The sequence below is a fragment of the Strix aluco genome, chromosome 12, assembly GCF_031877795.1.
Source record: "Strix aluco isolate bStrAlu1 chromosome 12, bStrAlu1.hap1, whole genome shotgun sequence".
Lineage (NCBI taxonomy): Eukaryota > Metazoa > Chordata > Aves > Strigiformes > Strigidae > Strix > Strix aluco.
Window position 1 is genome coordinate 6796086 of NC_133942.1, and position 12014 is coordinate 6808099.

General features: G+C 37.6%; 1 protein-coding gene across 3 annotated transcripts in view; it reads left to right on the forward strand.

Moving 5' to 3' along the window:
• SCAPER (S-phase cyclin A associated protein in the ER) overlaps positions 1–12014 on the forward strand; it is a 167827-nt gene that overhangs the window by 43874 nt on the left and 111939 nt on the right. For 2 of the 3 annotated variants that reach the window (XM_074837481.1, XM_074837483.1), the window contains exons 9-16: positions 844–1106; positions 1567–1791; positions 3353–3523; positions 4016–4091; positions 4551–4668; positions 4976–5087; positions 5563–5703; positions 8493–8648. In XM_074837481.1, coding sequence (XP_074693582.1) covers positions 844–1106; positions 1567–1791; positions 3353–3523; positions 4016–4091; positions 4551–4668; positions 4976–5087; positions 5563–5703; positions 8493–8648 — 1262 coding nt within the window. The remainder of the gene's footprint in view (positions 1–843; positions 1107–1566; positions 1792–3352; positions 3524–4015; positions 4092–4550; positions 4669–4975; positions 5088–5562; positions 5704–8492; positions 8649–12014) is intronic. The other variant, XM_074837482.1, reaches the window with a different exon arrangement.

Sequence of the window (12014 nt, forward strand, 5' to 3'; positions counted from 1 at the left end):
CACAGTTATTTCAAAAATATATGGGAAATTATGTGCTGTTATTAATTACTCGCCACCAAAAAATCTTATATATGAAAAAGGGCGTTTACCTTGATATTCTAGAAATCTAATCAAACTTAAGACCTGATACTTTAGGCAGATAAATGTAACTTTGAAGGCTTTTCAGGTAGGTACCAAGATTAGATATCAGAAATATTGATCAACAAGTCATATTTAACAGCTATTTAGTCATCAAAGTAAATTGAACAAAACTACTGTTCTATTTTCTCTTTCAATTTGCAATCCCACTGTAGCAATATTTTGCTATTTCCTGGAATCCAGGAAAAGAAATTTTCCAAAATGGGAAAAGTAAAGAAAACATTTCTGGAAGAATAGTAAGCCACTTCTGGGACAATACTTTCCACACTAAGACGAGCAATTACGTCTGTACTTACAGAGATTTACACTTTCTCAAAAGACCTCTAATGTTACTGTTGCTACAAAGAGCAACAAGAGTGTGGTTGCTTTGTTGTGCTTTACCATCTCATGAAATGGCAACATAGGCATGAAAAGCTTAAGTATGTGTTGCCATTTTTTACATGATTTTATTATGAGTAGCTTAGCTTCTTGACATAATGGAACTGGTCCTGTGAATAGAGTTGTTCAGGGTTTGTGAAACTGATAGCACTCCTTGAAGTAAAAAGCTTTGCTAAAGAATATTTCATAGATTTTTTTTCGGTATTGATTTTTAAAGAGAACGTTTTCATCACACAACTTGTGTAATACTGTAACAAAATAGTTGTTTATAATACTTCTATTTATAAGTCTCCCTTTCTTAGAATGGGGTGTTTTATTTATATGTAGATCGAAAGGATGCAGAGGGCTGGGAAACAGTTCAGCGTGGAAGGCCCGTTCGATCTCGATCCACAGCTTTGGCAACAAAAACTCCTGTAGCTGCAGAATCACTGAAGTCCAAAGGTGACAGTGACAAAGAAAATGTCATTTCACCACCATCAGAGAATAAGCATGGGAGTTTGGTCACTGACAGTGGTGCATCCAAAAGCACAGAGCTTGTACAGAAAGATCCTTCACATCAATCTGAAGGTCCTCTTACTGAAAAGACTCAGGTCAGTACAGTTTTGAACCATTTTCTAACCTTAAATCTTGCAACTTTTTCTTTAGAGCATTTTCTAAAGGTAGCGTTGTCTTGAGCTTTTCTTCACTAACCAGACTGGAAAATGATTTAAAAATAATGGCTATTTCAGTTACATTTATGGAAACGCATTAAGATGTTTGCCCAAATAGGCAAGTTAAAAACTGTGAGATGAGCCATATATTTTACAATGCTGTGGACAGGTTTCCCATGTTTTCCAAAAACTCAGCATTAAGCACATCTCATACATAGAAGATTTCTAGTAGAAAGATCCCACTTTTGCAAGGTTATGAGCAACTGAAATATACATGGAGTTGTTTACATCACTCACTGTAAGGTTGCCAAGTACTTTGTTAAAATCCTTTTGACCCTGGTGACTTTAAAAATCAGTATGTTACAAAATTTCGTTAATTTTTTCAAATGCCTCTTGTTAGTTCACAGCACATGCCTCAGAAGACAATGGGAGCACTGGCGCACTGATGCAAGAAGATTCCTTACAAACAGTTTCTAAGATGTCTCCAGTTCTCACAAATACTGACTGTGCTTCAAAAACTCTGCAGATTAATGAAGCTTCCTCCCTGATCACTGATACTATAAATCGGCATCAAACAGAAGAAGCTAAAACTGAAACTGAAATGGATCCCTCGGATATTTCAAATGTGAGTGCTGCCAGATTGGTAAGAAATCTTATAAGATTTCTGAGTAAATAATAAATATAAGCCTTAATTTTCTCATTCTGTCTTACATAGTGTTTGTTAACCTGCTGTAGAAATTGTGGAAAAGTCTGTAAGGTACTTACTGTAGAAAAAAGAACTTATTACACCGATACTTTTCAAGATAGGATTTAATTCCAGTAAAGTTTCTGAACTTAAACTAGAAAGATATAAATGCGTTATTTGGAATAAAGAGATCTGTGCTCTTACTACTTTTTATATATTACTTATATGTTTGCCATAATTTTTCATTTCCTTCCACTATCAATCATTTTAAGTCAGACTTAAATTCTTACTCCAGTTTTGCTAATTATTCAAACTGGAAACACATGGGCTATCAAAATTCTGTTAGAAACAAATGTAGACTTCTGTCTTTTAAGACTAGCTGAACTGCTCTCTTGGGTCTTACTATACAACTAGCAATTTGGATGACTGCCATTCTTAAGCAACAAATGTGAAGTCAGTATTCAGTTTTTATGTGGCTTCCCAAAAAGAATGTCCTTTCTTGTCTGTAGAATTCTGCAGGTTTCAAGGTGTGTCTGCTTTACTGGATTCTGTGAGTGGAGAATTGCAGTAATGCTGTGTAAAACCCAGGTTATACTTTCAGGTTATGCTTTGTTTTGGTTTTTTTCAGAAACTAGATTAAAATTCTGATTTGCAGAAGTTTTCCTGTAAATCACTTTCCCTTTAACATCTTTTACAAACTGGACTCCTGCTAGGTAGTTTCCAAGTCAAGTATCTGTTTGTTTTTAGAGCTTATATCTAGCATCTCATCCACTAACAATGTTTCAGATTCTCAGTTATTAACAGTTCAGGATGCTGACACTTTGGTGGGATCTGTGTCTCTTGTGAGCATTTCACTACTCCTGATTAGATTGTTTTGAACACCAGTTTGTGTATTGTTTGGTAGCCGAGTGGAAATGAGCCAGTTAACATTGGAGATTAGAGAACAAGAAGACAGTCAGCATATTCAGGTTTACATTCTAGCCTAACTGTCTTGTCATTCATGTTGAAGAACAAGTATAGCCTGAGTTTCTGTTGTATTAACTACGGTAAAGTTCCAGATAACAGTTCATCTGCAGATCCATTTTCATCTTTAAATAATACTTTGGAGCATGATTCCTTTTCTGGAGACAATAGCAGGGCATGCCACTAATGTTTCCGAGTATGCATTGCTTAGTCCCTAAGGCTAGGTATTTAAAAGAATAATTAGAGAACAACTGTCTTTGCTGCTTTTAATGACAGTGTTCATATAATATGTTTTGGAATTGTGGATGGTAATTAATTTCCTAAGTGTTTCATGTAACTATTAAATGAGTTAATAGTTACTGACAGTTTTAGTAGAGTTTATATTTCAGTTACCATCACAAAATATAGCAGTAAAGGAATGACAAGTAATTGGAAGTTGAACAAAATGTCATATAATTCATATTAACTATATGAAAACCACTTTTTTGTGCCTGCTGCTGATTTTGGGTTTTTTTTTCTCATTTCATGTTTCCTACAGTCTATGGCAGAAGTCCTTGCTAAGAAAGAAGAGTTAGCTGATCGCCTGGAAAAGGCAAATGAAGAAGCCATTGCTAGTGCTATTGCAGAAGAAGAGCAATTAACTAGAGAGATTGAAGCAGAGGAAAACAATGATATTAATATTGAGACTGACAATGATAGCGATTTTTCTGTGAGTGTTCAGTTTATTTTAAAGTACCCAACTTCAGACTGTCTTTGATGACAGTGCAATATGAATATAGATTTTGTTAGTGTTTGGTTTTGCATTAATGCAACCTGTTCTACATGTGAATAAAGTAAATAGTGTCATGTAATAATTACACCATACTGTCTAAGGTATATTTAGTCTTACTAAACTCAGCAGCACAGTGCTGCTGACTGGTACAAAGTCCTCTGATGTTGCAGTCATTGTGCCGCTGCCTATTTCTGTGTGCGAAACTGGGAGAGCTGGGACTTGTTATTTTTGTCACTACCACAGAGGAGCTACTCTAGGTGAAACAGAAGCCTGCATTTCTACTGTCAGAAACAGCAGGAACAGCATCTGTCTTTGAGGTGGCTAGTTCAGTTTGGAAACATTGCTGAAAGTTGCTGAGTTGGCACTGTTTAGTATGTGTGTACACCTGTGCATTAAGGTTTATGATTTTACTGTCATATTAAATTTCAGGCTAGCATGGGCAATGGAAGCATATCTTTCTGCGGTATGTCTATGGACTGGAATGATGTTCTGGCAGATTATGAAGGTAAATTTTCATATATTATTGTGCTTACATTGAAGTGACAGCAAAATTTAGAAAAATGCCCATTTTACTCATGACTAGTTAAGGTTTCAGAAGATCCCCCTGACATCTAAATATTATTCCAAGTTATGTTGGGGGTTTTTTTTGTTATTTCCTTAGGAAGGATGGACTTATGTCCTCAAACTATCTGTGTGGCTTTGTTCTACAGCTCTCTTCCCCCATCACTCTATTAGAATTTCAAAATTTGTTACCCAGTTTTATCTTAACATTTGGATAGAAGTGTAGTAAAAATCATTGAAAATGCATGGGGATTAGAGATTCTTCAGTCTGTGTTTGCACCTGACCTAGGTGCTAGAGAACCCATTTGAGAGAGAATGTCAAGAGGAACTAAGCCTCATTAATTGCACTTCTTCCAGAAAAGTGTGTTTAAACTATCTAAGGCTTTGTTTTCTTTATGTACAGCTCGTGAATCATGGCGCCAGAGTAATTCTTGGGGAGACAGAGTGGAAGAAGAGCCTGCACGTCCACCTGGACATGGAATACACATGCATGAGAAACTGTCATCACCATCACGCAAAAGGTTTTAGAGTTGTTACCTGTCTTGATTGGCCGGTGAAAACGAGCAACCAAACTCATGGCCACATGAAACTGTTCATAATTCTACTTTGTTTAAGTCTGTGGGTGGAAAGTGTTATAGAAATCAGTATATTATTTTCATCATGAACTAGGCTTGAAGACTAGAAGAACAATTTTTACATTTAGGGGAAATAATTGACCTCCAGTGGCCTGTTTGTTTTCTTTTACTGAAAATGAGATAGAAATGTTTGCAACGCTGTCAGTTAATGCTGTCTCACTTGCTTTTGCTCTGTTTTGTTTTTTATTAAAAGAACGATAGCAGAATCCAAGAAGAAACATGAAGAGAAACAAATGAAAGCTCAACAGCTGAGAGAAAAGTTACGTGAAGAAAAGACACTGAAGCTTCAAAAATTAATGGAGAGGGTAAGCTTTCTGTAATACAAAGGAACCTGTCTGCTGCCTTTCAGAAAAGCTTTTTTTTCCACGTAGTCTAGAAACGTTAGAGATTAAAATTAGCAGTGAAATGAAATTTTGCTCTGAATTTGAGTTCACATAGTTTTCACAGATAACTTGTGCATCACAGATATGAAAGGAAGAATTATTTCAAATCATGAACTTCTGTGAGAGTGTAATTGACATACTATATTGACTCAGATTCAGGGAAGGCATGATAAAAGTAGTAATGTTTTGCATGTATCCAACATAAATGTTAAAGCTTGCCAAACTGAAGCAGTTAGCAAATCAGTGCACTTTGGGTTAAACTTAATGCAGGCTTTGTGTAGGGCCTCAGATTGTTTTATTAATGTAAAAAAAGCTTCAAATATTAGAAAATTCTGAGGAATATTCATGCCCTGTTTTCTGTTACTGTATTAGTAATGAATTTACTCATTATATACAGGAAAAAGACGTACGGAAATGGAAAGAAGAATTATTAGATCAAAGACGCAGGATGATGGAGGAAAAATTACTTCATGCAGAATTTAAACGTGAAGTGCAGCTACAAGCAATTGTGAAAAAAGCACAAGAGGAAGAAGCTAAGGTAAGTTATTTTGTTTTAAAAGGAAACTATTTAATAGTTACACTTGTATATGTTTTGTATCTCAGAGTGCTCATGAGTAGGTTGTGAAGGATGGTGGAAGTTAGATATGAACACGTGTGTACTGTGAAGCGGATAAATGCCAATCTCTGAACCAGACAATTTTTCTCTAATATGAATTTAAAATTAATTAGCTGTTATTTGACATCGTGGTGGGTTGGACTGGAAGAAAAGATGGGTTGAAATAAAGAGTTAATAGTCGTCTTGCTGCTTTTGTTCCTCACAGAGAGTGTGGAAGCATTTTCAGTGATAACTAGTCCTCCTGGAAGGAGTAGAAGATCTGATTATCAATTCTCTGCTTTCCAGCGTGTAGACTGAGAAATGGGGAGAGCTCATTGCTCTTCTCCTTTGTTTAATATCCATTCTAGATCCAGCATTCTGTGTCCTTAAACAATAGTTCTGTTGCTGTGTTGTGTACCACTAATATTGTTAAACGGTTGGAATTAAATAGAAACTTACAGTTAGCACATGGCAATTATTCTAAAATAATATTTTGTTAAGTGCTCTTCTGACTTTAATACGTAATTTCATAAGACAAGCACTAGATGAATGCTTTTTGGTTTACCTTTTTCATATTGCTTGGATAAACATTGCTGTGGTTTAACCCTTAGGTGCAACTAAGCACCACACAGCCTCTCGCTCACTCCCACTGCTGCCCTGGTGGGATGGAGGAGAGAATTGGAATTGTAAAAATGAGAAAACTCATGTGTTGAGATAAAGCCAGTTTACTAATGGAAATAAATAAATCTAAAAAAAAGAAAAAAAAAAAACAAGGAGAAGGAAAACAACAGAGATAAATGAAATCCAAGAAAGACAAGTGATACAAATGAAACCAATTGCTCACTACCAACTGACTGATGCCCAGCCAGTCACTGAGCAGGGGCCACCCCTGCCAACCTCCCCCCTAGTTTTATTGCTGAGCGTGACACCATATGGTCTGGGACATCCCTTGGGTCAGGTGGGGTCAGCTGTCCCGGCTCTGTCCCCTCCCAGCTCCTCGCTGGTGGGGTGGGGTGAGAAGCTGAAAAGGCCTTGACTCTGTGTAAGCCCTGCTCAGCAGTAACTAAAACATCCCCGTGTTATCAACACTGTTTCCAGCACAAATCCAAAACATAGCCCTGTACTAGCTACTGTGAAGAAAATTAACTCTATCCCAGCCAAAACCAGCACAATATAAATGAAATATTTTATTTTAAAGACTGCTTTTCCCAAGTAAAGATACATGCATCTCCTTCAAACTAAAATGTTACATTATATAATGAGTATGTATTCTAGCTGTGATTGATGCAGCTGTTCATCCATACTATTTGAGATAAGCACAGCAAAATGGATTTAGCTTTTTTCACTTAGTCGCTGTTCCTGTCTCTTGTATTAAAATGATTTCCAGATTCCCTAATTCAGTCTAACATACCATACCTTCATTATTATTTCATTACACTGGTGTGACTTCTGTAATCATATTAACTAAATCACACTTGCCATAATTCCCCAGCTAAGCAGATGTTTCAAGTATTGTGTGTTTTTAAATGTGTAAGATCTGCTGCCTCTTGAGGTTCTTGTGTTCTGGAAATAAAGCTTAATTAGGCCAGAAGGCTTTAGAGAAATGGCTGATGAGTAGTATAGCTGAAGACCTTGGTAACTGCTGCCCAATTGGTAATCTAAATTCCCAGTGATTACTTGTTTACTGAACTGTGAAATCCGTTCTGTAAATGGATTCAAGTCAGTAAACAAAAAACCAAATGTTGTCCTACCACCCTTTATGTGATTTGTTGTCTGTCCCTGTATCTCCTCTTCAGTAATTTCTTTTGTGGATTCAGACAAGAGCATGAACTTTGAAATAGAAATTCTGCTGTACTCAATCGTAGTTTTGAGTATGGTTTATAGCTGATAAACTTCTATCATTTTCCTCAATAACTTTGGATCTAAAATTTTTATTTTATTAAATCAAAGTTAAATAACAGTTTGATTTTCCCCATCCATGTAAGTTTCTAAAGCATTTGCATTTAAAAGCCTAAAATTGACAAAAATTTTGCTCAGCAACCTGGTAACAAGGACAAAATATTGATTTACCTTCATGAACCTAAGTAGTAGAAAAGCATATTCTTTGATATTTTTAGTAGACACATTGAAGTACTTTTAAGTTAGCCTTTTCATATTATTTTCTTTTTTATTCTTGTGTATTGCACTGTTCTGTGGTTGAAAAATATATGTTTGTGAAATAGGCTATACTGATAAGAAATATCAAGACAATGAGCTTGTTTGTTTTTTTCTTATTCATAGTATGTATAGTTTCACTTTTTTTTCAGTAAGTACCCATATATTTTAAGTTAGATCAAAAGACCTGTTGGATGGCACATACTTTATTGATTTATCCAGCTGGGTCTTAGCATTCCACATTCTGTGAATGAGATAATAGACTAATGAAATCTCATGGCTGAGAAGACTGGGAAGGTTTTCCTGGTAATTACCCAAAGTTTCCTGTTTTTCTGATACAATTCAATTTCTCTTTTTTATAATCTATGGGCTATCCAGTTTTAAAAAAACAAAACCACCAAATCAAAACAAACATCCCCAACAAAAACCCAAAGCCTTATTCTCGACTTGGTAGTTTTTCAACCCCAACCCATTCTGGAGAAATGTCCCACCATTTTAATTATCAAATGGACGGAATCCCTGAAGAATGAAACTTACTTCAACTTACCAGATCTTTTACACTTTCTGATTATTTGCAGGTAAATGAAATTGCATTTATAAACACCTTAGAAGCTCAGAACAAACGTCATGATGTGTTGAATAAACTGAAAGAATATGAACAACGCTTAAATGAATTACAAGAAGAGCGTCAACGAAGACAAGAAGAAAAGCAAGCACGTGATGAAGCAGTTCAGGTATTAATATATCTAGAGTTGCAGGGGGACAATGAAATATATATTGGTTTTTCATTTTGGCTATGCAGTCTGTTGCTTTCTATCTTAACTTCTTTGTTCAACTTTTGAAAAGTATACTCTAATGTTTCTATTTTGTAATGTTTCAGCAGTAAGAGGGAGAAGGGTAAGTCTTAGAGCCGCTATAGCAGAAGTTATAGATGCTGGGTAGATGATTCATGCCTGTCCTTGAGCAATTTTAAAAAAATATTTATTACTCCATTTTAAGAAAAACCTTATGTTTTGGTAACATTTAAAACTGTGTGAGATGAAACAGAAAAATATTCCTTATCATATGCCTACTGTCATAATTACAATACTTTTTTACAGGATCAGTGAAAACTGCAATGCAAGTGTGTTTGTGTTCCTGGAATCCTGGTGGGGTTTTTTTGTTGTTGGGGGTTTTGTTGTTGTTGTTTTTTTTAATATAGCATTCCAATACCAAGTTTTCCCAGCCTCACATATCCACTTTTTTGGCACTGTTCTCTATGTTAGAATCTAAAACATGTTTTCTTATGTAAACTCCACCTCGCTCTCTATATATACCTCAGATCACCACAACTGTAGATCACCTGTGAATCCAGCTTCTGCCAGTCCTTAGTACTTAGCATTAGCAGCTGATTCTATCCCCTTAAAAAATAGGGCATGTTACTCACTTGAGTGGCTCAGAAGCCATTTCTGAGACAGAAGGTACTTCAAAAGTGCTGGATAAAACTATTTTTGAGGGAATGTATTATTAAAAGTTTCTGGATTTCCAAGGATTGATTGCATTATCAGTGGAAAGTACCCTTCCAGATTGTTTATGAAAAACCTGATCTCAGTGATGCTGTTTTTTATAGTTACTTGTACTCCCTTATTCTCGAATGCAGCTTTCCTGGAGGCCTTTTCTGTGATTTTGGGTGTTTTTGACTCTTTTTTGTCTCTAATATTTTTTCAGGGTTGTGCAGCCATTGTGCCATTCTTAAACTGGTAGTTGAACTGGAACAAATGGTGCAGACAGGCTTTCAGTACTAAATCCCACTTATCATAGAATCATAGAATGGTTTGGGTTGGAAGAGACCTTAAAGATTATCTAGTTCCAACACCCTGCCATGGGCAGGGACACTTTCCCCTAGACCAGGTTGCTCAAATCTACCCTCTTTCAGTTTAAAGCCATTACCCCTTGTCCTACCACTCCATACCCTTGTAAAGAGTCCCTCCCCATCTTTCCTGTAGGCCCCCTTTACTTCTCCAGGCTGGACAACCCCAACTCTCTCAGCCTGTCCCCATAAGGGAGGGGAGAAGCTCCAGCCCCTGATCATCTTCGTGGCCTCCTCTGGATCTGCTTGAGCAGGTCCATGTCCTTCTTATATTGGGGGCCCCAGAGCTGGACCCAGCACTGCAGGGGGGATCTCACGAGAGTGGAGTAGAGGAGGAGAATCCCCTCCCCATACCTGCTGGCCACACTTCTCTGGATGCAGCCCAGGGTACCGTTGGCTTTCCGGGCTGTGAGCGCACGTTGCTGGCTCGCAGTCAGTTTTCCATCCACAAATCCTCCCCAAGTCCTTCTCCTTGGGGCTGCTCTCAATCCACTCATGGCCCAGCCTGGATTTGTTCTTGGGATTGCCCCGACCCACGGGCAGGACCTTGCCCTTGGCCTTGCTGAACTCCATGAGGTTTGCACGTCCCACCTCCCCAGCCTGTCCAGGTCCCTCTGGATGGATCCCTTCCCTCCAGCGTGTGACCGCACCACACAGCTCGGTGTCGTTGTTGAACTTGCTGAGGCTGCACTCGATCCCACTGTCCATGTCACCAACAAAGATGTTAAACAGCGCCAGTCCCAACCCCGACCCCTGAGGACACCACTCGTCACTGCTCTTCACTTGGACATCGAGCTGTTGACCACAACTCTCTTGAGTGCGACCATCCAGCCAATTCCTTACCCACCGAGTGCTGCATTGATCAAATCCATGTCTCTACAGTTTAGAGACAAGGATGGCGTGTGGGACAGTATCAGATGCTTTGTACAAGTCCAGGTAGATGACATCAGTTGCTCTTCCATTATCTACCAATGCTGTAACCCTGTCGTAGAGGGCCACCAAATTCGTCCAGCATGCTTTGCCCCTAGTGAAATCATGCTGGGTGTTCACCAGTCACCTCCTTATTTCCCATGTGCCCTAGCACAGTTTACAGCAGGGTCCATTCCATGAACTTGCCAAGCACAGAGGTGAGATTGACTGGCCTGTAGTTCCCTGGGCTTCCTTTTTTTCCTTTTAAAAAATGGGAAATTATGATGACGCTGTTCTCTGTTCTGCCAGACTAAGGTTCAAGCTGATGCTTCCTGCTTTGCTTTTTCCATGCACCGGTTGCTTAACAGTTGAGCAAAGCCCTATATTTTGAGTTATGCTGTAGCTTTCCCTGCTGTCCTCTATAAAACAACGTATATTTCTCTCACATGGGAGTTTTTTCTGCACTGTTGTGGAACTGGACCCACTCCAGTATAATAACTTTTTAGCAGTTAGTGTAACTACGAACAAATCATTTCACTTCAGTGAACTGAAATGAATCATGAGAGTTCTGGCCTATAAGTATGAATTTAACTTTATGCAAAAACTCCTCAAACACTGGAAGAATACAACACTTCTAAACATAACTGCTTTATGTTTACTGTAACAGTGATGGACTTTTACTATGCATGGAATGGCATCATTTAAAATCACAAGGATTGTAAAAATGGTATAAAATTTTAGTATCTGTGGAATCTAGGCTGCTTCTCTTTATCTACCTCAACAATGTCGTTGTCAACCCCAAGTATTCCTCATATCCATTAAATAAAATCTACATGCTTCTTCCTGACACCAAATTCTGCAGATTCACCTTTAAACCCTTCCTTCCATCGAGCTTATTTTAACTTCTTAATTACAGGATCTACTAAAGAGGGTTTTTTAGCTTTTACTTGCATTTCCATTTAGTAACACTGGTACCTAATTAAAAGTGTGCAAGCTATACTGGTACATTTTCAAATGCAACCTTAGTGGTCTTTATAAGGAGTGTCCAGCAGAACTAGTATTTGTTCTTATGATGCACTGAGTGTATTCTGTAAAACAGTTTGCATTCTTGTTGATTTAATAGTACAGTTGTAGTAAAATATGCCATATCTTGTCTTATTTATTTTGTTAAGAAGGAAATTAACGTATGCATGCAGTGCTGTTACTGGAACTTTATGCAGGGGAGAATATTGTTACCGTGAAAGCCACAGTTTTGATTATCCATTACCAAGCTATATTGCCTGTGGAGATGAAGACAGTGCAGTTAATGTCATATTCATTAATATAAAATGCTGTGCATGAA